The sequence below is a fragment of the Rhinopithecus roxellana genome, chromosome 15, assembly GCF_007565055.1.
Source record: "Rhinopithecus roxellana isolate Shanxi Qingling chromosome 15, ASM756505v1, whole genome shotgun sequence".
Classification (NCBI taxonomy): Eukaryota; Metazoa; Chordata; class Mammalia; order Primates; family Cercopithecidae; genus Rhinopithecus; species Rhinopithecus roxellana.
In genome coordinates, this window is record NC_044563.1 from 3,916,248 (window position 1) to 3,941,706 (window position 25,459).

Sequence of the window (25,459 nt, forward strand, 5' to 3'; positions counted from 1 at the left end):
GAATCTCTGTGCAAAAATCTGGATGATCTGCGAGAGTGAACACACGTCAGTCCGTAAGCAGCACCTCTGAAGGACACTGAAAAGGGAGCGTGCGGTTCAGTCTAAGGCCAGAACAGAACACGCAAGGCGCGCAGGACGGCACGAGGGCCTCCGCCAGCCCAGGTCTGGGGCACAGGATGCCGAGAGTGTCGACGCAGCTTCCACTGCAGAACGGAGTGACCACAGACCAAAGCGAATCACACAAGTGGATCAAAAAAAATTTATTCTGAATTCTTTAATTTAAAAAAATCATACCTATGAGGTGTGCTACAGGAATTCAGATACAATAAGTTGCATATAAAACCCGACCTCACTGCTCATTGTGGTAAAGCAAGGATGATGAGAAACGCACCTCAGAAGCAAAAACGCGCGCTTCACGGGTGCTCCGGGACCCAAGTCCCGAGACATGTCCACGTGACCTTCTGGAACGACACCCCGCCCACCTGACTGCACGACGGGACTGGTCCAGCCTCCCGGCTCCTCAGGAAGGAGGTGAGTTTCCTACAAAGTGAGTGGCCACAAATGCCAAGACAGTGGCGTCCCGGAGCTGTGGGGGCCTCGGGGAGGAGCACGCACTCATCCGCACTTCACACTTCTAGCCTTCAACTCATCAAACTACTGTAACTGAATATGGTATTTTGGCAAAAACACTACACCCCCATTGATGGGAGGAGGGTTCCTGGTGGCTCACAGCAGAGCAGGCACTGACTTCCTTCCCAAGGCTGAGAGGCCGTGCTGTGTGTGACATGGCACATATACCGCCCCAGGCTGCCCGGTGGCCCACGGACCACTTGGGTGACGGTCAAGACATCAGCCTGTGTGAAAAGACAAGCCCAACGCAGACCTCAACTGCATCGTGAGTCCCAATCCACAGACCTGCGGGGCAGGGGAAGACTTCAAGGACTTGGTGACGCTGCCCGGCAGGGGCAGAAGAGGCTCCCAGCAGCCCTCCCAGCGACCTGGGCATAGGGATGAGTAAAGATGAGGACGAGCCGGGGTGGGCACAGGAAAAAATCCAGGGTCTCTGCTAGAAGTCACCTGATCCTGCGGGCTGTCACGGTATGACACAGGCAGATTTCCCATCTGACGCGGCAGCCCCTGTGTTCTGGGTGACTTAGCTCCATGTTAACCTCCAGCAGGCCCGCCCCTCTCCCCCCAGACACTGAGACTCTAGAGGGAGCCCTCGTCTGGGACAGTCCTTCGGGCCTACCCGCCACAGGGCCTGGGAGAGTCCTTCCTGCCTACCCGCCACAGGGCCTGGGACAGTCCTTCCACGCACTCAAGAGAACGCGAGCTCCCTGAAGCTGCTGCGTGTGACAGTCAATTTGGCAAAAAATAAAACCAAAAAACCCATCAAGCCATCAATGCATAAAACCAATTACCAAAGTCCTCCTAAGGAATGTGATTACAATATATTAGCAAATTCTGTGGCATAAACATTTTCAAAAGCATCAGCAAAAGTATTAAATATAAAAGCAATGTGTATATTCTCCTCCCCACCTTCAAAAAACAAAACAAAACAAAACAAAACAAAAAACCAAAAAAACCCAAAACCCAAGAACCAAAGAAGGCCTGATCTGTAGTGTGAGGATCCGGGGCACAGCTCCGGGGGCTGGGGGCTGGAGGCCCTACTGCCGCAGGTCCACGTAGTTGGCTGGGAAGAGCCCGTACCGGCCCTTGCACACCCCACGCCACCAGCCATCGTCAATCATTTCGATGTTGGTGATGATGTCATCGGGGTCAAATGAGATCTCATCATCACCCGCTGGGGAAGAGAACACAGAGAAAGGTGCTGAGTGCAAGCGTCTGCTGGTCTGCTAGAAAAGAACAGTACAACCCAGAGCAAACTCCCAGGCAGCCTGCTCAGAGGAGACGCCCCCTGCAGAGATGCACTGCGGAGGCTCCTGCTGCCTCTCTCATGCCCCCGAGGCCAGGATTTGTGAACACGAGCCGAGTGACTACAAAGATGCCCAGAGCCCCTCACACAAAACACAACCCTGCCCGGACCCCTTCCTCAGGAGCAGGTTTCCGCCACGTAACTCCAGCCCCGCCCACCCTCCCTTCCCCTCTCTCCCTGGCAGACATGTCTGTGGAGGGGGTGGGGAGATGGACTGCCCAAGGTCCTGGGGGTGTGGAGGCCACAGTAGAGGGACGGCTGGGGGACACCTGGAGAGAAGCCTGAGGTGACGGCTTAAATGGGCCTGGAGGGCAAAAGTCCCGGTGATGAGAATCCACACACAGGTGCCGAAATGCCACAGACATACCCACACGCGTGCATGCAAATGCACGTGTGCAAAAGGGACTGAACAGGGACACCCAGCGCTCACTTATGGTAGAAATGCTAACTTCTGCACTGATAGAAAATTGCAAATGGGAAGCACTCGGAGGCAGCGGCTGGGGGTTCTGAAAGGAATCCCACGCCACCCCTAAGATGCTTGTCAACTGCAGAGGGGTGGCAGTGACTTTGTGGACCAGATGGTGGCTGAGACAGAGGGACAGGTGGACGCCATGCGGCCCAGCAGGGAGCCCCACCGCGTGGTCTCCACGACCTCACCGCCACCAGAGCACGGCTCAGCCTGGCCTTGAGGGAACACAGGGCAGGCGGCTGAGGCCAGCCCAGGAGCTGAGGCTGCTCTTAAACTGCCAAGGCTGCAAAGGGAACTCAGGGGGACATGCAAGCCACATGGGAGCTGGCGGCCAGGGCAGGACAGGCAGGAATGGAGCATCTGTGTGGCACCCTCACCTGGAGGGTGGGGCATCCCTGTGGGACAGCATCTTTGACCTTGGGAAACACGCTGGAGTCTTTGGGGCTGGCAGCACCCTTGCAGCTCTCCAAGGGTTCAGAGAATACTAAAGATAACAGGGGCTGGGTGCGTGTGTGTGCAGAGATGGAATCTGGGTAGGGAACATGGGAGTTCTTGGCACTATACCTGCAACTTTTCTATAACTCTGAAATTATCTCAACATAAATTATTTCTAAAACTAACAACGCTGGAGAAGTCAATTCTCAGGAAACAAGCATAGGCGGGCGCAGCTGCCCGGGTCTCCCCTCTGAACACTTTTGCGGGCCGCTCACCAGCCTGGTAGTCGTACAGGGCGACGGCTGTGATCCCCAGGTCGTTCTCGTACTCGTCGTAGGTGCTGTCCTCTAAAAGAAAGCCAGGACAGAGCTGAGCAATACAAAGTCCCACACAGGTTTGCAATACAAAGTCCCACAAAGTCCCCCGCCTTCTTAAGTTTTAGACGACACTTCCTAAGACTCTGTCCCAAGGACACAGGACGGCAGCTGAAGCCCTCCCTTCCTCTGCCCCTGCCCACCCGTCCCCAGCACGACGGGGATCTTCCCGGGATGCAGCACAGGAGCTGCTGCCCCAAACGTGTCTAGAGCACTTCCCTCAAGGGACAGAAAGACCCTGCAAGGAGGTGAAGGCGGGTCAGCGGGAAACCCACCCACGCTCCTCGCAAGGACGCCACAGGTCGAGCAGGATGTCTTGGGAGCTCCCCGCCCTGGGAAGGGCGCTGCAGCGTGGGGCCCCAGTACCTGTGGGATAGTGGCCTGGGGCCTCTGCGCTTTCGTAGACAGCCTCTGTGGCGTAGGCCAGGCCCTGCTGGCTGCCAGCCTCTCGATAGTCAGCGGCCTCCACGCTGTACACAGGCTCCGGCTCCGTCTCACTCACAGGGCCTCTGTAGCTCAGCTCTGCCTTGAAGGAAGCCGCGTCCTGGGGAAGGGTCACACGCACATGGCACGGGGCCCATGTTGGCTTCTAGAGAGCAGCAGCTGCACTGCCACAGCCAGCAGAAACCCACAGGCCACCGAATTCTCAGTCCCAGCCAGGACTGAGAAAACAGATGTGGCATAGGAAGGCCAGGCCTGCTGGCATGTTCACCATGGTGGTGAGTGCGGGGAGGCCCACGTGCCATTTCCCTACCGATGACTGGGTCCTCACCCCCAGAACACTCCAGTCCTGCAGGAGCCACGCCCACACGGCAGGTTAGGAGCCACGCCCCTGCCTGTGCTGCTCAACCTGACCCTGCCTGGCAGCAGCTTCACCACATGGCTCCAGAGCAGCCGAGCCTGCAGACAGGGCTCTGCCCTAACAAATCCTCTCTGCAGGGTGCAGTAAGGGCATCGCCAAAGAATCACATTCAACTACAAAGGTGCCAGTGGAACACCTCTTTATTTATAACCACCGCAGCTTCGGAGCCCTAACGAAAATCCCGAACTGCTTATCACCGACGGTGGCATTAATCAATGTTTCTGAGCAGGGTCCACCTGATGTCACCGGCAGTGAGTGAGAGAAAGCAATGCCAACAGCTCAGAAACGCACACCCAGGAGATCTGGGAAGAACTGGTGGTGGAGAGCTGCTCACCAGGGAGAGTAACCGGGCAGGGAGAGCGACTCCACCCTCAGCGCAGGCACCAGGAACCACGCAAGGGCTGAACTGCACAGGAGGGGCAGGGTCGGAGCTTCCTTGTGGCAGACAGCACTGACTGCCAAGGGGAGGGACGAGAGGGGGAGGCCAGTTCCTGAGGAGCTGCAAGGCCTCGCTTACCACATCTCCCCAGGGCCTGGCAGGGTAAAGGCAATAGGCAACAGCATAGCCAAGGAGGGACAGTCGGGTGGTGACAAGGCCATGGCCAGTGAGGCCCAGGCCCCAGACCCTGCCTGTCTCCAGGGCGCTCTGGGCTCCTGAACTACCGTGGTCTGGAATGTGCCCCCCGTAACTCACTGACTGGCTCCTGGGCGAGGAGAGATGAATGCATAGACCAGGATGATGGCCGTGGGATGGAGAAGGGGCAGGGCTGGGGCCAGGAGAGGTGGTTACAGGCGGAGGGTGTGGTTAGTGCAGAGATGCTGGCAGGGAGCAGGAGACACAAAGTCAGGGATGGGCGGGCCGTCAGCAGATGGCTCGGTAACTCTGGGATGGGGATGGAACACTGGGGGACCCACGAGAGGGGGTCAGCAGCACATGGAGGGGCTGGACAGCATGTCTGCAGCACACTCATGACGGGCTGCAACGCTGGAGAGCCTAACGGGGCAGGCAGAGAAGGCAGATCGCGCAGGAGGTGGGGGCTCAGTGATGAGGGAGGGCGGCGCTGCCAGAGGGGAGTGTGGCGGCGTCCCGCACAGCACAGAGCAAGTGGGGTGAAGACCCCCACATCTGATTATCTGACAGCAGGTGACCCCAGCAGGGACTGCAGTGAAAGTGGCCAGACTACAACAGGCTGTAGAGGGGTGAGAGGATGGCACGTGGGCCTGCACAGCTGTCCCCCGACAGCACCGAGGCATGTCACCCACCCCCAGGGCGCTCCCGGCCCACCACTCTCCGGGTGTGGAACGCAGCGACGCCCTCTGCACCCACACCACGCTGCCTGCCTGCAAGGGCTCCACAGAGGACCTGGGCTCTGGCAGGAAGTCACACTCATTCAAACACCAAAGACACCAACCTCATAGACCGGGCTCGAGGGCAGCCTCTCCTCGGTTGGCTGAGGTGCAGGCGACGCAGGGGGTGTTTGCGTTTTGGCTCTGGCTTGCTCCTGTGATTGAAAACAAACAGCAATCAGAATGCTGCCATGACACTCTGCACTGTCACGCCTGCTGTGTTTCAGAAGATTGCGCCCAAGCTCTAGGCATGCTCTGGGGGAAGGAGCGGAAAACACCCACACCAAGGTTGAGCTGGAGCACTAAGCCTCGGATCCCACCAGCACCCGGGCAGGATCCGAGGGGCAGGTGAGCTGGAGCACTAAGCCTCGGATCCCACCAGCACCCGGGCAGGATCCGAGGGGCAGGTGAGCTGGAGCACTAAGCCTCGGATCCCACCAGCACCCGGGCAGGATCCGAGGGGCAGGTGAGCTGGAGCACTAAGCCTCGGATCCCACCAGCACCCGGGCAGGATCCGAGGGGCAGGTGAGCTGGAGCACTAAGCCTCGGATCCCACCAGCACCCGGGCAGGATCCGAGGGGCAGGTGAGCTGGAGCACTAAGCCTCGGATCCCACCAGCACCCGGGCAGGATCCGAGGGGCAGGTGAGCTGGAGCACTAAGCCTCGGATCCCACCAGCACCCGGGCAGGATCCGAGGGGCAGGTGAGCTGGAGCACTAAGCCTCGGATCCCACCAGCACCCGGGCAGGATCTGAGGGGCAGGTGAGCTGGAGCCCCAAATGCCTCGGATCCCACCAGCGCCCAGGCAGGATCCGAGGGGCAGGTGAGGTCTGAGGCCGAGATCACACAGCCAGTGACGCGATAGTGCCAGGACTGGGCCACAGCTCATGTCCCACCCACACACGGTTAGACGGTTTAGCCACAGATTTGGGAGTCTGAGTTGATGCTGCAATGGATTGAGACTTTGGGGGCCTTCATATGGGCTGAGTGTGTTTGCGCATGAGACAGACATGAAGCTTTAGGGGCCAAAGGATGAACTAGGGTAGGATAATGGCCCCTCAAAAGCTGCTGACATCGCAGTCCCCAGACCCCATGCGGAGGGACTGTGGTGTGATGAAACTAAGGGTTCTGTGATGGGAACTCTGGACTGTCTGGGTGGACCCAGTGTAATCACGAGGTCCTGAGAGAAGGGAGGCAGGAGTGTGAGGGACAGAGGAGGGGCGGTGACAACAAAAGCAGAGGCTGGAGATGGGAAGACGGGGCCGCAGGGCCACCAGGAGGAACACAGCTCTGCTGACATCTTTGAGGACTTCTGACCTCCAGGGCTGTAAGATACTAGCTGTGTGCTGTGTGTGGTGGTGACTACAGCAGCAACTGGAAACTCACTGACAGCCCGTGGGCTCCAGTGCCAGACGCTGAGTCTGAGGGTGAGGTGTGCAGGCACAGGCACACGGGCCAGGGAGCCACCCAGGCAGGATCTGAACCCCAGGGGTCCACTCCAAACCCCCTCCCTCCTCTCCCTCTGCAGGCTGCCTTGCTCTGTTAGGAACACCCAGGCGTCCGCTCCAAACCCTCCCTCCTCTCCCCCTGCAGGCTGCCTCGCTCTGTTAAGAACAATGGCAGTGCTGTCTTGTCTTGTTGAAGAGAAAACCACCCCGGTCTTGAGACCCTAGCACGGTTCCTGGCATCTATGGTCTTGCCTGACCCCAACAGGACAGTTGTAAATTCCCACGTCACCTGGTGCCACCCACAGATTAAGCACTCGAAGTACCATGTCCCGTGTGGCCCTGCAGGGGCAGGGCCTGGGGTGGGCAGGAGAAGCCCAGGCTTCCAGACAGGCTGGGCCTGCCCCACACTGCAGACGCCCCAGCTGAGAGCCACGCCTGGTAACTTCACACACACACATTCGTAGGCCCCAGGGTCTATTCACAGCTCCCCAAATCCCGCTGAGCACAAGGAAATTCCTTGTCAGTGGGAAGCCACCCAGGCCAGACCCAAAGCACCCAGATGCAGGCTCGTGCTCTGCCCCTGCCAAGGGTGCGCTTCAGGCATCTTTCTCTGGGAGCGCTTCTCCACAGCCCAGGGGCTTGGGTGAGCGGGGCTGGGCTGGCCAAGTAGAAGTAGGCCCCAAGAGCAGGCCGCCTCGGCACAGAGGCCCCTCCAAACCCCAAACTGTCACCTGGAAAAGGAGGGGCTTCCAGAGGGGGAGGGGAGAGACGAGACTCAAGCTGACATTTGGACAAGAGCTCCGTGGAGGAGGAAGCAGACAGGACTCTGCTATCAGCTCAGGAACAGAGGGCAGGGCAGGTTGCTGGGTCCCGGGGCTAGACCGGCAAGACCAGGATGGCGCTAGCCAGCTGCCTGGAGCATTGTGGCCAGAGACTCAGCCTATGTGTGGCTTCAAGTGACAAGTGCCTTAAAGGACAGCCTTAAAGGAGAGTTAAACATGCCTTCCAAGGAAAACCTGGCCAGGAAAGAATAAGCCCCGCCCAGGCCCCAGAGCTCCCAATCCCCTCGCACAGGTCCGAGAGGGAGAGCGCGCTGCAGCCCACTCCTTGCCGCTCACCTCCAGCTTCCTCCTGGCCTCTTCCTGCTCCTGCCGCTCCTTAGCCATCCGCTGGGCTCTCTCTGCCTCCGCCTTCCGCCTGTCCTCCTGCTCCTTCTCCTTAGCGAGGTTTTCAAAGTTAGCTCTGATGTTACTTGTTTTGCTGGTCACTATAGAGAAAGGAGGGAGGACGTGTGGCTTGAGCACAGCAAAAACACTGCTCCTGGACAACAGCCCCACACAGGGTGACCGCCCCAGGAACTGGTCATCCCCCTAACCCCTGAGGAGGGAAAGGTTCTTGCAGCTGCCAGCTCAGCCCACTGGTCCGGAGCCAGCACCGGGCGTCTGCCGCAGGGCACTGCACACCTGGTGGGACTGGCGATCCCCCTAAGCTTGGCATCAGGAAGATGTTTAAACAAGACAGAATCTTCACCACCACATTCACAATTTTAAATAAAAACAGCCAATTTCTCTAAAAGACATCTGTCCTTGAGAAAGCAGTTAAGGTACTGATGTATGCTGTAATCGACATATACTGAGTATAGTGAATCTTAACCGGTGAGTATACATTTTTTTATATTCTGTGTGACAAAAATGGAAAAGAGGGCAGTGGCTCATGCCCGTAATTCCCAGCACTTTGGGAGGTTGAAATGGGAGGACTGTCTGAGATCAGGAGTTTGAGACCAGCCTGAGAAACATAGTGAGACCCCATGTCTATTAAGAAAAAATGATAAAAATTTAAGTCAAAAGTGGGGAACATGGCCGGGCGCAGTGGCTCACGCCTGTAATCCCAGCACTTTGGGAGGCCGAGGCGGGTGGATCACAAGGTCAAGGGATTGAGACCATCCTGGTCAACATGGTGAAACCCTGTCTCTACTAAAAATACAAAAATTAGCTGGGCGTGGTGGTGGGCGCCTGTAATCCCAGCTACTCGGAGGCTGAGGCAGGAGAACTGCTTGAACCCAGGGGCAGGGGTTGCAGTGAGCCGAGATGGCGCCACTGCACTCCAGCCTCGCAACAGAGCGAGATTCTGTCTCAAAAAAGTGGGAAGACACATGAGCCTTCCCTGCTGTGTCCGGCACTGTGGCGGTGGCTCTCTGTCTCGAGGAACACGAATGGAACCATGAGAGCTGCAAGTTGATTGTTTTTTCATGGAACAGTGTTCTTCCCTGAAATAACAACTGACAGACAAACTATGGTTATGCAAAGCTGGGTATCTGGCAGCAGTTTTCTCCCAAGTGAATGAACTAAGCCTATTGTGTCAAGAAAAATTACTGTAGTATTTGTCGCCAACAGGAAAATTCCAGCTTTCAAGTAAAAGAATTCTGAAAAATGTGAGGCTGCTACATGAACATGACAATTTCCACTTAGCCTCTGCAGATGACATTGACGATGACAGCAAATGTGATTTTTTTGGTCCTGTATAATGAGAAGTGCCCACAACTGGAAGACGGGCATAACTCAGAGGTCCAGCATTTTCCAAATAACTAACACACGGTGCCACCCAAGCATACTGGGGAGCGAGCCACTCAGGGCCAGAGGAGCCGGCCTGCAGGACCACCACCACCTGGCACGCTTGCATGGCATCGTAGAAGGACACCCACACTGCCCTCAACGTTACAAACACTCCTCCCTTTCCCAACCGCCACCTAGGTGATTCCACATGTTCTTCCGAAACAACGTAACATCGACAGACTGCAGAGGCAGATAGGTGTGAGAATGCAGCCGTCTTCTATTAAAGAGATTTACAAAAAAAAAACAATGCCACTCCGTGCATGGCCAGTTATAGTTTTTATTTTTTGAGATGGAGTTTAGCTCTTGTCGCCCAGGCTGGAGGGCAGTGGCGCAATGAAGGTTCACTGCAACCTCCGCCTCCAGATTCAAGCAATTCTCCTGCCTCCATCTCCTGAGTAGTTGGGATTACAGGTGTGGGGCACCACGCCCAGCTACTTTTTGTATCTTTAGTAGAGACAGAGTTTCACCATGTTGGCCAGGCTGGTCTCAAACTCCTGACCTCAGGTGATCCACCCGCCTCAGCCTCCCAGACCGCTGGGTCTACAGGTGTGAGCCACTGTATCCAACCTAGTTTTATTCTTTTTAAGTGAATCAATTTATAACTTTCCAATGGCTGTGGTGGCTCATGCCTGTAATCCCAGCACTCTGAGAGGCTGAGGCAGGTGGATAACTTGAGCTCAGGAATTCAAGACCAACCTGGGCAACACAGTGAGACCTCATGTCTACTAAAAATAAAAAAACTTAGGGCCAGGCGCGGTGGCTCACGCCTGTAATCCCAGCACTTTGGGAGGCCGAGACGGGAGGATCACGAGGTCAGGAGATTGAGACCATCCTGGCCAACACGGTGAAACCCCATCTCTACTAAAAATACAAAATATTAGCCGGGCATGGTGGCAGGCGCCTGTAGTCCCAGCTACTCGGGAGGCTGAGGCAGGAGAATGGCGTGAACCCGGGAGGCGGAGCTTGCAGTGAGCTGAGATCCGGCCACTGCACTCCAGCCTGGACGACAGAGCCAGACTCCGTCTCAAAAAAAAAAAAAAAAACTTAACTGGGCATGGTGGCATGCACTTATAGTTCCAGCTTCTCAGAGGCTGAGGCAAGAGGACTGCTTGAGCCCAGGAGACTGAGGCTGCAGTCCTGCCTGGATGACACAGCAAGACCCGGTCTCAAAATAAATAAATAAACAAATAAAACATTCCTCTAATTTCTTTCTTTCTTTTTTTTTTTTTTTTTTGAGATAGAGTCTCGCTCTGTCGTCCAGGCTGGAGTGCAGTGGTGCAATCTCAGCTCAGTGCAAGCTCCACCTCCCGGGTTCAGGCCATTCTCCTAACTCAGACTCCTGAGTAGCTGGGACTACAGGCGCCCGCCACCATGCCTGGCTAATTTTTTTTTTTTTTGTGTATTTTTAGTAGAGACGGGGTTTCACCGTGTTAGCCAGGATGGTCTCGATCTCCTGACCTCGTAACCCACCGGCCTCAGCCTCCCAAAGTGCTGGGATTACAGGCGTGAGCCACCACGCCGGGCCACATTCCTCTAATTTCTAATATAGTCAGTGTCATCAAATACATCAACGTCGTGGGGGGTTCTCACTAGTGTTCACAGTGTCAAAGCGTCCTGGGCCCTCCGACTTTGAGAACTGTGGATCCACGGCTCCCCTAGTAAGTCAGTGGTAGCTCTCCGCATCCTGTGTTAAATTTAGCACTTGCTTTCATGTCCGATATTTTCCCCAAATACCTGACTCTCCGGGGCATGGCCCACCTCTGACTCAATCGTGTGTCCAGCACAGAAAAGGACAGGTTTCGAGCTCCCTGGTCAAGGGCCCAAGAACAAGCAGCAGAGAGAACGTCTGCCGTCGCCTGCACACAGACGTCATGATATCTTCCTCCTGCCACAGCTGAGACCGAGTGGCTCAGGGAGCCGGGCAGGCCCCAGCTGCTCCCAGAAACTGGTCACTGGCAGTGTGGAGGGACCCTCGTGAACGTGCACTTAACCCCTTTGCTTTGGGAAGAGGCCCTCGAAACGGGCCCCACCGAAACAACGGCACCATGCTGCGTTTGAAAGGTGATTCTAAACCTCTGCAGGAGAAACGGGATCTTCATCAAAAGGATCATTTTCTTTCCCAAAAACACGCAGCAACAACCATGCTTTCAACTAGTGGTGCGTCTGCTCCTGGCTGTGTTTCACAACTGTCCTTCCCCTCAGTGTTTTCCTGGGAAACCACACGATGCTCCCGGTATCAGCCAGGACTCACCGGCTTCAACAGGTACTGTCTTCTGGTAGGCAGAGGACACCTGGGTGACATCCTCAAAGGTTGACGCGTTCTGTGGAGAGAGGAAGTGGGCGTCAGAAAAGCACTTTTCTCTTTTCTCCATGCCCTGTGGCAGCTCCTACCAGATGCAAATGCTTTCCTCAGATCTTCCCAAACGCCCAGCCAGACAGCCCAGAGCACTCTTCATGGCCTCTCAGTTTTGCAAACTAACTGAGGCATAACGATTACCCACCACATTTGCAGGCAATCGTGAGTCAGCATGAGCATAAGAAATACATGTATCTCCATCTGCTCTATCATACACCAATTCTGGGATCAGCCTCACGCCTTCCCTACCCTCCCTCACCACCCAGAGGTGTGAGCATTTACAGGAAGCAGTAGACGCTGGGGACACATGCAAGCCTCCGGTGGCCCGTCCTCCACACCACACCACGCAGTGGTGCAGTCACACCTTTCTGCATTGCGGGGGACTCAACTCCGGCCTGACCAAGTGGCAGCAATGACTCTCACAGAGGACTCAGGTGGAGACTGGCAGGGCTCGTGGAGACCAGCGGCCGTCCCCAGTCTCACTGTGGGTTTCACTACCTCTGATGAGAACACCTGAGGCTCAGAAGCCACCAGAGCCCCCACACCATGGCCCCTTTCTGCCCAGCACCTCCTGCTTGCCCCCTTCCTGGCCTGCCTGTCCTTCCTCGCACCCTGCTCCCTCCTCCTGTCAGTCAGCTCCAGCGTCTACTCCATGTCCCTTGAGCCACTTGCACCTGTTCAAAGGCAAGGCCATCAGCCTTACTGGGTCCTGACACCCACTGGGCCCTCTGCAGACATCACCTCGCCCTCAGGGGATGACCTCACCTCCCAGCCTGGGTTGTAGCCCCTTCCCCACAACGTACGGGGACCCAGGCAGTTACATCACCCTCTCTAAGCCTTGGACTTCATCACACAGCAAACCAAGAGAGAGAAGCTCCACCCCCTCCTGGATGAAAGACAGTGACACCAAAGGCCGCACCCTACACTGCCTCCCCACGTGCTCACAAGCTCAGCGGTCACTGCCAACACCAGCAATGCTGACCACAGACACCCACAGCACAGCAATCCCTCAGGGTCCGGCCTCAAAGCCACAATCTCTGACTCACCCAGAGGGGAGCTCCTTCCCTCCATCCACCCCAGTGCCTCGCAAGGCCCCTGCTACCTCGCTGGTTCCCCCTGCCCAGTGTCCTCTGAGCGCGTGCCTACTCCCCTCCCCACTCTGCACGCCACCCGGGCCTGGCCCCAGCCCTTCCCCAGCTCTCTCTCACTGACACCCACATCCGCTACTTCCAGTTCTTCGGCTCACAGTCGGCCCCACGTCCACCCCACATCCACTCGACTGCTCCCTCCCCTGCGTCCCTTGGCGCCAAACACCATGCCCTGCTTCTCTACCACCTGAGCCCCTCCAGTTCTCCTCAGGACCACACTCCCCTGCAGGCCATTCCCCACAACCCAGACTCCACGCTGAAGCTGACAGATTCTCAAAGCAGACCCCCCCAGTGCCCCTTACCTGCTAACCTTTCTGGGGCCATGCATGTCACCTAACGACGTGCAGAACGCTCTGTGATGTGTGGGGCTCTCCAGGGCCGGCTCTGTCCCCGCTCCCCACCCTCCCTCTGCAGCTAGGCTCCTTGAGAACCTGCTGTGACTCCTGTCCCACCGAGGCCCACACCTCGCCCCCCCATGGTCTCCTGAGCCTTCTCTCCTGAATTCCTGCTTGCCCTCAGAAATGAGCCCACGCTACCGCTCCCTGGCGAGCCCAGCCGAATACCTGCTCTGCCCGCCCACGCCCCCAGAGCCCACATTAGGAGCCCCTGGATGGTGCTGTGTGTGGTCAGCTGTGACGCAAGGACTGACCCTGCCATCCCTGACCACAGGCCATGCACAGGAGCAGGCAGTGTGGAGCCTGCGTCTCTGTGAGGGAGACATGGCTCATCATGGCACAGGCAGTGCCGGCTACCAGCGGGGTAGCCCCACACGCGGTCTAACACTAGGTTCCAATCTCATTTACTGTTAAGAATTTAAGTTCAAATGGACATAAGCCCTCGAGGCTCTCACCTCTCATGTTAAAACGTCTGGGTTCCTGTGGCAGCCCAGCCGTCCACTGCTGTGCCGCAGCCAGGTGCTGAACCTGCCTGGCCTGGGGCCCCCAACTGGGGGGGGGCCAGTGCCAGCGCCTATCCACAGCACGGCCATGAGAAGCACAGGACACATCATGTCCACCATGATGGAAACCACCTGTGCCCCACCCCAGCGCGTAGATGCCACCAGCACCGTGAGCCACACCCACCAAGAGTCCCTGCAGGCAGACGACACTAAGCTCCAGGTCTGGAATATTTACCTTATCCATCCGATCCTTTTGCACCCCATACTTCCCGCCGAATCCTTTGGAGTAGTCTGAAATGTGGCAAAACACAACACTTACTCTGCGGTGGAGGCGAGCGTGGGGGTGGCCGTGGGTGCATGCAGACAGATCCAGAAACAGCCCAAGAAGGTGCACCACAGCGGGAAGAAACGAGAATGGCCAAGCGAGGCTTCACTTGCAAGGCAAGTTTTGCTTCCACCCATGGTCGTGAGACCCAGGCAGTGAGAAGCAGGGCACAGGCCAGGGGCGGGCTTCAGCATTCCCTGAGGGGCAGGAGGGGCGGCAGGCGGCAGGCAGGAGCTAAGCGAGGAGAGGGCACGGACAGGCCTTTGCAACGCGCCACTTCAATAGCACAGTCTTCCGCACCAGCACGGGCTTATTCTCAGCTGCTTCCTGTGCGCCTGCTCTACTGAGCGCTAAAAAGAGGCTCAATCGCAGTTTGTTCTCTTGCTTTTTAAGAGAAAAAAAAAACCCATGTGGAAATTCTACCAGCCAAATCCTTCTGCTGCAGCAACACAGATCCACATGAAAGTCACAGTGTCATGCAGGAGTGATGCTTCGGAGAGCCACTGCCATCTCCATGCAGTCTGCGGGACCACCCCAGGTGTGTCTACCTGCCCACAGCTGAACACTGCTGTGTTTCTAACGCTGCAGGTGGAAAGTCTAGAGTCTGCCCTGCAAGGTTAGGGAATTACTATTTTTCCAATTATGTGTTCAGGTTCTAATAACCAAGTCCAAATTTTGAAGGTAACATAACTGCTCTAAGGAAGGATGCAGAGCTGGCTCTGCGCACATACTGTGTGGCTCTGTGTGGAGATGTTACACACATACGGTGTCATCAAAGGAAACAAACAAAAAACCTCCCAACCCCGGCCAAAAACACCACCACAAATGAAACACAGAAACCACACAGAACACGCCTGTCTCCTGGCCCTTGCTGCTACGAAGCCCCTGGTCAATCGGCCAGCGGTTTGGTTGAACCAAACACCTCTCTCCTCATCTGGAAGGCCTGACTCAATGGCTCACAGCGGTCACCATTAACAGCAGAACAGCCTCGGGCAGAATGCTGCTGGAGACCGGAGATGCCCCGGTCCAGAGACTGGATGGGTCACAGGGTTATAAAGATTGCACCCACATACTAACTGGTACATCCTGCCATACGCAGATCACAGGTTCACAGGGAAGAAAGTGAAGCGGGGAAGAGAAGGGAACCACTCAAAACCAGTGTCGCTCTAATAGAAATGGGTTTCAAGTGCCCAACAGTCTGACAGCTGACAATTGGTGACACAGGAGGACTGTGCTGCAGGCGCGGACGGTGAGCCCTGAAGTCTGTGCTAGAAGTGGCTGCATGGGAGGGGGAGGGTGGGGGTAAGAGGCTGGTGGCAACTGTGCCTTGCTGGGACTCGTGCTTGGCCAACTTCTCCTTGTAATCAAACCCCACAGCAGCGGAGTCCTGCCTCTCCGACTGAATACCGAATTTGCCTCCGAAACCAGTCTTATAATCTGAAAATCCACAAGCCACGGTGGGGAAAACAACCGAGAGAGGAAACACAGCTGGGTTAGAATTGCATGAGCATGCGCAAAAATCAAACACAGTTTCCAGAAAGCAAGGGCTCTCCTGAGCTTACGGCCTTTGAGATCCTACTCCCAGGCTCAGCGCCAGAAGGTGGCTCCAAAGGTCAACGTTCAAGAATGAACTTAAAATCTGAACACTCGGCCAAGATGTGGAAACAGGCTAAGAACTGTACTTCAAATAATTCAGTAAAGGCACTCCAGGCTGTGCAGTTCATTCCTAGGGTCCTACCCACATTGCAGACGAGTGCGCGTATCTGTGTACACGGGAGGAGAGACCCTGCAGATGCGGAGGGCGCAGCCCCATCAGCCCCGCTCCTGCTTATCTCAGGGCTCGGTCACACTCAAAGCGTTTCAGCCCCTTAGGCTCCTTTCCCCAGGGAAAGGGGACCCGTTCGGACAAGAAAACACTTTCTGTTCAAAAGTAAGTATCTCCTGCCAAACACCGTGGCCCACTTTATAGACAAGAAGCCTGGACGAGGAGCACTGCTGCTCCTGCACCTCCTGAAGGCAGAAAACAAGCGGCATCCCAGGAGTGCTGCAGGTCTGGCCATGTCCCCACTCCTGGGTAAACCCAGCCCCCTGCTGCAGGTCTGGCCATGTCCCCACTCCTGGGTAAACCCAGCCCCCTGCTGCAGGTCTGGCCCATGTCCCCACTCCTGGGTAAACCCAGCCCCCTGCTGCAGGTCTGGCCCATGTCCCCACTCCCAGGTAAACCCAGCCCCCTGCTGCAGGTCTGCCCATGTCCCCATTCCCGGGTAAACCCAGCCCCCTGCTGCAGATCTGCCCATGTCCCCACTCCCAGGTAAACCCAGCCCCCTGCTGCAGGTCTGGCCCATGTCCCCACTCCTGGGTAAACCCAGCCCCCTGCTGCAGGTCTGGCCCATGTCCCCACTCCTGGGTAAACCCAGCCCCCTGCTGCAGGCATGGCCAGTGCACCCCCACTCCCAGGTAAACCCAGCTCTCTGGGGCATCACCCCTGTGTCAGCAGGGAGGGGTCATGACTACACTAGCTGGAGGGTTTCTGGAACTGGGAGACTGTGGGGGGTGCACAGGACAACTTCAAACAGTGAAGACAAAACACCGTGCAGCAGGCCCACGCAGACATAACACACACCAACTGACCCACAAGAACAAAGACAAACTTCCAAAACCATCTCGCAGACAGGCAGAGGGAATGTACCTTTTTGGGATTCATGCAGCTGCAATTTCTCCTGGTGATCCCAGCCAAGGGCACATTTGTCTTGTCTGTCTGTCTGCACACCAAATTTTCCTCCAAACCCCTTCACATAGTCTACATGCACAATGAAAGGCCAGAACCCATTATTAGCAGGTAGTGCGGGTCACAGGTAGAAAGTATGTTTTCAATACAGTTAAACACATTCGATTCACTCAATCTACCCTTCCCTGCTGGATCTTTGGTAATACTTTAGATAATACCCTCGAAGAGGCCCTCCTTGGAGAGTGGCAGGAAATAACCTCGTCTATGACCTCAGCATTGTGATGAAGCCAGACAGGACCCCACGAAAGCTCCCAGGTATGCGGCTTCCACCCGCACCACGAGGCAGCACAGGCGCACACGGGCAACACGGACGTGCGGGGCGCGGCCGCCACGATAAGCAATGCCGTTGGGGCTGGAGCGCCAAAACATGCAAGCTCCGAGTTCTTATTTAGCAGCGTGTTTCTAGATGTGCCGTTTTCAAGTTGGTTATTTAATGAAAACGAGACATCTACATTAAGGGCTGTCAATAATGCTTTGTCTTTCCTTTTCCGGAGTGGCCACCACCTGCCACATTACTAGCTGCTGGCTGGAGGGTAAGATAAACGGAAGACACCTTTCTGGGACTCATGCTTCTCCGTTTTGCCTTGATACTCAAAGCCAACGGCGCTCTTGTCCACTTTGTCCTTGTCGATGCCGTATTTGCCACCGAAACCTTTGGAGTAATCTAAAAACAAACCAAAAAAAGGACTGCTTTAAAGGGAGCAATGAAATCAGTGAACACGCAAGGGTCTTAGCAGTCCTTAAGAAAGACTTTTAGCGTTTGATTAAAAAAACACAAAAATCTTTCGGGTCCACTGTAGGGCCACTGAATAATACAGACAATATTTAAAGGTGCTATGTATGTGTAATAACAGAAACATAAAGAGTGGTAAGCAGAGGTGGGGGCATGTGCCTGCAACCCAGCTACTCAGGAGGCTGAGAAGGGAGGATCGCTTGAGCCCAGGAGGCTGAGTGCAGCCTGAGCAACATAGCAAGACCCCATCTCTAAGTTAAATCATTAACTAATTTTTTAAAAATTAAAAAATACAGGCCAGGGGTGGGGGCTCACGCCTATAATCACACCACTTTGGGAGGTTGAGGTGGGAGGATCACCTGAGGACAGGGGTTTAAGACCAGCCTGACCAACATGATGAATCCCCATCTCTACTAAAAATACAAAATTACCTGGGTGTGGTGGCCCACACCTGTAATCCCAACTACTCGGGAGGCTGAGGCAAAAGAATCACTGGAACCCAGGAGGTGGAGGTTGCAGTGAGCCGAGATTGCTCCACTGCACTCCACCCTGAGCAACAAGAGCGAAACTCCATCTCAAAAAAAAAAAAAAAAAATTATTATTATTATTATTATTTTTTTAAGTACAGCAGAGGCCGGACACGGCAGCTCACACCTGTAATCTCAGCACTTTGGGAGGCTGAGATGGGCGGATCACGAGGTCAAGAGATCGAGACCATCCTGGGCAACAACATGGTGAAACCCCGTCTCTACTAAAAATACAAAACACGGCCGGGTGCGGTGGCTCAAGCCTGTAATCCCAGCACTTTGGGAGGCCGAGACGGGCGGATCACGAGGTCAGGAGATCGAGACCATCCTGGCTAACACGGTGAAACCCCGTCTCTACTAAAAGCTACAAAAAACTAGCCAGGCGAGGTGGCGGGCGCCTGTAGTCCCAGCTACCCGGGAGGCTGAGGCAGGAGAATGGCATGAACCCGGGAGGTGGAGCTTGCAGTGAGCTGAGATCCGGCCACTAGCACTCCAGCCTGGGTGACAGAGTGAGACTTCGTCTCAAAAAAAAAAAACCAAAAAAACAAAAAAACAAAACAATTAGCTGGGCGTGGTGGCGCATGCTTGTAATCCCAGCTACCCAGGAGGCTGAGGCAAGAGAGTCTCCTGAACCCGGAAGGCAGAGGCTGCTGTGAGCTGAGATTGCGCCACTGCACTCCAGCCTGGCGACAGAGCAAGAGACTCTGTCTCAAAAAAGAAGGTACAGTAGACTAATTCCTGTAACATCATCCATTGCATCCGGAAGCTAGCAGGAGATAAGAGTTTATGATAAGGCTCTAAGGGGAGGAGGTGGCACAGGGGTAAGACTTTCAAAGGCCACTCTTCACAAACTGAAGCAAACAGGGGGATACCGGGAAACCGGACACACACAGAGCATCTTCCAGAAACACCAGTTCTACTCAGAATGAAGCCATTTAGCATGTCACTGTGATACCAAAACATGAATCTCTCATGAACCCACCAAAAGTAAAAATGCAGAGGATCAAGGCCTGGGAGAGAAGGCCTGAGGCATCTGAGGAGCCTTGAGTCTGCCCAGGTGCTCGGCCCACGCTCCCAGGCTCACTGTAGTCACACACTCACGTGGCTTCACGGAGCATGCACTGCTCACAACTGTGCGGTGTCAGGAAGAGGAGGAATGGACTGTTCCCAGGAAAGAGGCAGAGAGCAGAGGCAAGCAGCCCTGTGCAGTAGGCAGGGCCTGACCGGCACAAAGCCCAGGCCAGGCCAGTCCGCGACAAACTGCAGGCCAAGCTGCCCTTCACGCCGCTGGCACTTTCCTCAGGGAAATGTCAAGCCAGAGTGGTCGGATCTTCCAGTGCTGTTTCTTGGTTTGGGGTACTTTTTTTTTTTTTTTTTTGAGATATCTGAGTTTTTAAATAGTCAAGCTCTCAGTTTTCAAATGTTGGCAAATATTTTTAAAAATTTAAATGTGCAGGCCAAACAAAAGAGGCGCAGGGAAACGGGCAGGCCACAGCCTCTGCAGCCCTGGGGGAGTGCTGGTGTACAGGTCATGCCGTGGGGAAGGAAGAACTCAGCACAGCCTCCAAGCACAACGTGGCAGTTATCTATGGAAATTTTACATTCAATAGACTTCGACCCAGCAATTCCACATCTAGGAGGTGCTTCTTTTTAATAATCACTTGTGAACAAAACACAGGTACAAGAATGTTCCCTGCAGTCAATTTTCAGTCAGGTGCGGTGGCTCACACCTGTAATCCCAGCACTTTGGAAGGCCGAGGCGGGCCAATCACCTGAGGTCAGGAATTCAAGACCAGCCTGGACAACATGGCAGAACTCTGTCTCTACTAAAAATACAAAAATTAGATGGGCGTGGCGGCATGTGCCTGTAATCCCAGCTACCTGGGAGGTTGAGGCATGAGAATTGCTTGAACCAGGGAGGTGGAGGTTGCAGTGAGCAGAGATCACGCCACTACATTCCAGCCTGGGCAACAGAGCAAGACTCCCTCTAAAAGAAAAAAAAAAAAGGCTGGGTGTGGTGGCTCAAGCCTGTAATCCCAGCACTTTGGGAGGCCGAGACGGGCGGATCACGAGGTCAGGAGATCGAGACCATCCTGGCTAACACGGTGAAACCCCGTCTCTACTAAAAAATACAAAAAACGAGCCAGGCGAGGTGGCGGCGCCTGTAGTCCCAGCTACTCGGGAGGCTGAGGCAGGAGAATGGCGTAAACCTGGGGGGCGGAGCTTGCAGTGAGCTGAGATCTGGCCACTGTACTCCAGCCTGGGCGACAGAGCAAGACTCTGTCTCAAAAAAAAAAAAAAAAAAAAAAAAATTTTTACAGGCCATGCCTGTAATCCCAGCACTTAAGGAGACCAAGGTGGTGGAGGATTGCTTGAGACCAAGGAGTTCAAGACCAGTCGGGGCAACATGGCAAGCAAGACCTCATCTTTACCAAAAAAAAAAAAAAAAAAAAAAAAGAACCTAAATTCCACATTCAAAAAAGGAAAGGTTACATGGACTACGAAGTCCTCCTCCGGTGGGGAGCTGTGCAGCCATTCTAGTTAGGAAAAGCCCACATGCACTGGTACTAATAGAACACCAAACATTGTAAGTTAAAAAATCTACAACGATCATGTGTGAGGAGAGAAAATGCCCTCGCGGGTGCTCCTGGAGCAAACGCATGATTACAGACCGTGGGGTCCGCCCCACCTCTCTGTGACTCGTGCTTCTCCGTTTTGCCCTGGTAGTCGAAGCCCACGGCGCTCTTGTCTACTCGGTCAGCCTGCACGCCATACTTGCCGCCAAAACCACTGGAGTAGTCTGAAGAGACAGGCAGCCGTTAGCACGTGGGCCTGAGGACAAACTAAACCGTTCCTTTTGTTAAACTCAGCAGAAGCATGTAGTGGTTACAACTCACAAACAGATCAAGCACACGTTTTACAACGTACAACAAGCCACCCACTGCTCCATACAGGTGATGCTGAACCCGCTTCCTAACAGGTACATGGTGGGGTTCCGGGCCCTGTCAGCTGTCACAGGGCAGTTCCTTTCTGTGGTCAGAAATGAAGCTGCATGCCCACTTTGAAAATCAACTGCTCAGGTAAAAGTTGGAAAGCTTCATACAAAGAACCAGCACTTTGGGAGGCTGAGGCAGGCGGATCACTTGAGGTCAGGAGTTTGAGACCAGCCTGGCCAACGTGGCAAAATCCCATCTGTACTAAAAAATAGAAAAATTAGCCAGGGGTGGAGGTGCACATCAGTAATCCCAGCTACTTGGGAGGCTGAGGCAGGAGAATCGTTTGAACCCAGGAGGCGGAGCCTGCAGTGAGCCGAGATTGCGCCACGGCACTCCAGCCTGGGCAACAGAGCGAGACTCTGTCTCAAAACAAACAAACAAAACAAAATGAAAAAAATGGAAAGAGAAAGCCTCATATGAAGAAAGTCACGCAGCTGAACACGGGAAACAAGACCCTGTTCCTCCCTCCGCCTGCCCACACCACAGCTACCTCCACCTGGACTGCACCGAGACTGCTTAAGGACTGAGAGCTTGCTCCCCCGGATGATGCAATGACACTAAAGAGGAAGAACTAAATAAGCTTGCAAAACACAAACTGAGAACTTTAAGGTAGCGGTATGCTTTGGTCTTTCAAAAAGAGATGGTATGATGTAATAAAGATTAATCACCAGCAGTTAAGACCGTATGTGTATAATGAAAACAAGAATTTAACAACTCTGGTTTCTATCCTTAGAGGGGGAAGTTAGCTTTTTGCTGATAAATCTGAGAGCTCTCTTCTTCAGGAGGAGCGCTGCCCAGATGAAGGGAGGGCAGCTTCCGCTAAAGTGGGAGGCTCCACAATGACAGCAGGTGCCAGGGGTCCGGGGAGGCTGTGTAACGGGGAATGCATCCGTCATGTGGCATCCGGATGATCCAGAAACATGAAGAGGAGGGCAGGGTCCTCCTTGTGGCAACAGCCACTGCTCGGGAAACGGCTTCAGGTGGCCGTGACTCTCCCCATCAGGGCCCCTGGAGCGCCAGCCTCTTTCCGCGCCTTTCGCGTCTTACCTTTCTGGGAGGCGTGCTTCTCAGTCTTCCCCTGGTATTCAAAGCCTACGGCAGACTGTGATGACAAAACACACATTAAAAAGTGGGGAGAAATACATTTTTTCAATGACCCTGAAACGATCTCTCTGAATTAATTACATAAAATTTTAAAAAAATATGAAACACGTTATGTTGTGACCTCTGGGTTCCTAAGCCAGGTGCAGGTGGCAGTAACGCAAGAGCTCTGGCATCCTAAACGGACAAGACAACAAACGTTCCGCAAGGCCCAGTGGGCGGTGCGGGCCAAGCTGTATCCATGGCGACCTGCCCTCCCTAGCACGTGGCGGCAGGGCGTCCTCAGCCGATTCATTCCACGGGTTTCACGAAAACTCGCTTCTCAAGTAAGTCATGCTGAGAACATTAATACTAATAACAGGAATAGCAGTGGCCACCAGGGGTGCACTCCCACCAGCCAGGCACTGCGATGGGCACCTGAGCACACCCGTGAGAGAGGTGTGATCATCCCCCTCATTTCACAGACACATAAATTCAGAACCGTGGCTACTATGTCATAAAGCCACAATCTGCCACCGGCATCAGCTCCCTGCTCCCTCCAGGCTCCTGATCGCTCCTCTATTAAACAAAAGAGCCGCCAGCTCCGAGCTGAAGAGAATCAGAGAAGAGGCTCAGGCCCAGGATGACTGCAACAACATCCGGACGCAAAGCCTGAGTCCTGGACGCAACGAGCGCATCCCGCTCCCCGGAACAGGCTCGATGCCACTCTGTCACAGCAGCACACACATGAGAAACAGGGGCGGCAGTGGTCCCTACTGGCACACTGGGACAGACACAGGGCCGTCCAGTACTGGGGCACGTAGTGAAGAGTGACCGCAGGGACTGCTGTAACAAGCCCTCCACATCCCGCTTCCTCTCCCGTGGGCCCAGGCTCTCAGAGCATCCTGGGAGCGAGATGCCCCTCTCTGCAGTCCCACAGAGCCGGAGGGCACCTGCCTTCCACTACAAGTGGCCCAATATGGCTCAGATCTACGGGGAACACTCCCCCTTGCCCCAAACCCCCCAGCCCCAGCACCACATCACTCACCTGATCAACTCTGTCCATCTGGACACCAAACTTGCCTCCGAAGCCGCGGACCGAGTCTACCTGTGAGCAGTGCTTGGAAAGTTTCGACTGATATTCGTGGCCGACAGCTGACTGGAACAGGGTTCGAACACAAAGCATTAGACACTGACGACACTGTGGTGCTTCACTTCCTCCTGGAGCAGGGCTGGGGAGGCCACCTCCTGCTCAGTGCAGGGAAACCTTACATGAACACACCCATCTGGGGAGCCAAGGAGGGGGGCCCGACTCCTGGGAGGTCCAGGTCCCTGGTGCAGGCTTTCATGGCCCACCCCAGCCCTTGGAATCATGTAGCTGCACACGACCCCTGGCCGCAGGTTGGGGCCACCAGTGGGGATGTCTGACACCACTGGGCATGAAGAAGGGACACAGAGCCAGTGGCCTGTGGCAGGATCCGTGAGACCCGCCGGTGTGGAGGCTGCTGACGTTTACTGAAGCGAATCACATGACCCAAGAATCAGCACAAAAAATAGTCTGCAAAACACAGGCTCATATTTGATTTCCGCTGAGCAGCACCCCATTCAGGCAGGAGCCAGGTGCCGGCCCCAGCGCCAGCTCGCTTCAGCATCATTAATGTCGTCAGCCCCCGTCAGCGCACACAGGTTCAGGGGCCTTCTGTTTGCCAAAACCAGCAGGTAAAGCCGAGGGTTCCCTTGGGCTTTCCAGACCCGGCGCCCAGTTCTTCTGTACATAACGCCTCTGGGACAGCCACATCCATTCACAGGTGTGCTGTCCACAGCTGCTTTTGTGATTCCGGAACTCCGTTCGGCAGTTCTGACGAGACCCTCTGGTCCACAAAGCAGAAAAGATGCTCCAGCCCTGACAGTCCCACTCTCGGGGCACACCGAGGCCCCAGGGTTCTGAGGCTCCCTACTGACAGCAGAGCCGGGTCAAGGGCTCCTTCACAGACAGTGCAGGCACGCGGCCCAGCAGACGTCGTGGAGAAAGCCCACGGCACACCGGGGCCCGTCTTCTCACTCCCTGTAGTATGTGGAGCCGCTCATACTAACCCGAGTAGCATCCCACAGCGGTGCTGACGCAGCAGGCAACTCACAGAGCGTCCACTCTTTCCCCAAATGAAAAGCAGGTTTTGCCCTAAGCCTCGGGCCTGTGCTGTGCCCTCTTCTTCCCACGTTTGTTCTGAGGTCGGCAGCTGACTCCTCATCCACACGAGCCGTCACCTCCAAACCCTCTGTGGCACAGACTGCCCATCTGTGTCCTCTGGGGTCCCACCCAGAAAACAGAGATGAAGGAGTGGCAGAGGCAGACGTGCCAAAGGGATTCCCCAGCATGAGTTTTCATCAGAAGGAAGTTATAGGAAAACGGATCTAAAGACATGCCCAGAATGACAACTAGGCAAAGTTTCCAACTTTTTGATTGAAAGGGATTCATCTCCAAAATCGCATTTGATTTTACATTGACAAAAATCACATGTTATTAAACAGTCATGCTGGGGAGATTGTATCTTGAAGCCTGAATGTGTAGACTCAGGGCTACGGGATGCAAGGAGACAAGGGAGCAAGAAGAAAGCCTGCCCCGCGTGATGGATGTAGCCACCGCCAGTCGCAAGGGAAAGGTGCAGCGTGCTCAGGCCCCAGCGTAAACAGAATCCGGACAGCCCGTCCAGGCTCTCTCACGTGTGCTTGTCCTCAATGTGTTCTTTTTTTCTGGAAGTCTCTAGCACATATTCCTCAACTCTTAACGCAGAGATTTCAATTTTTTATTTTTTTCAGTTTCTGAAGTGGGCAAGTTACAAACAACTTCAGCCATTTCCCCTTCAGTTTGGAATCTGAGTTTAATCTATTTATTTCCTGAGACGGGGTCTCTGTCGCCTAGGCTGGACTGTAATGGTGCGATCATAGGACACTGCAGCCTCCACCTCCCGGGCTCAAGTGATCCTCCCTGCTTAGCCTCCCAAGCAGCTGGGACTACAGGTGTGCACCACCATTCCAGTTAATTATGTTTTTGTAGAGACGGGGTCTTGCTATGTTGCCCAGGCTGGTCTCAAACTCCTGGGCTCATCAGATTCTCCTGCCTCGGCC

At 54.9% G+C, this 25,459-nt stretch overlaps 1 protein-coding gene and 1 pseudogene across 5 annotated transcripts in view; both read right to left on the reverse strand.

The window, feature by feature from the left end:
* Positions 1 to 245: 245 nt before the first annotated feature.
* CTTN (cortactin) overlaps positions 246 to 25,459 on the reverse strand; it is a 39,595-nt gene continuing 14,381 nt past the window's right edge. For 4 of the 5 annotated variants that reach the window (XM_030917196.1, XM_030917195.1, XM_030917197.1 and 1 more), the window contains exons 6-18: positions 23,382 to 23,492; positions 22,301 to 22,355; positions 20,947 to 21,057; positions 17,551 to 17,661; positions 16,899 to 17,009; positions 15,536 to 15,646; positions 14,120 to 14,175; positions 11,734 to 11,803; positions 7,989 to 8,137; positions 5,489 to 5,578; positions 3,581 to 3,758; positions 3,116 to 3,187; positions 246 to 1,804 (exon numbers count right to left, since the gene is read on the reverse strand). In XM_030917196.1, coding sequence (XP_030773056.1) covers positions 1,668 to 1,804; positions 3,116 to 3,187; positions 3,581 to 3,758; positions 5,489 to 5,578; positions 7,989 to 8,137; positions 11,734 to 11,803; positions 14,120 to 14,175; positions 15,536 to 15,646; positions 16,899 to 17,009; positions 17,551 to 17,661; positions 20,947 to 21,057; positions 22,301 to 22,355; positions 23,382 to 23,492 — 1,362 coding nt within the window. In that variant the 3' untranslated portion in view covers positions 246 to 1,667. The remainder of the gene's footprint in view (positions 1,805 to 3,115; positions 3,188 to 3,580; positions 3,759 to 5,488; positions 5,579 to 7,988; positions 8,138 to 11,733; positions 11,804 to 14,119; positions 14,176 to 15,535; positions 15,647 to 16,898; positions 17,010 to 17,550; positions 17,662 to 20,946; positions 21,058 to 22,300; positions 22,356 to 23,381; positions 23,493 to 25,459) is intronic. The other variant, XM_030917198.1, reaches the window with a different exon arrangement.
* LOC104677128 lies at positions 18,947 to 20,916 on the reverse strand (annotated as a pseudogene).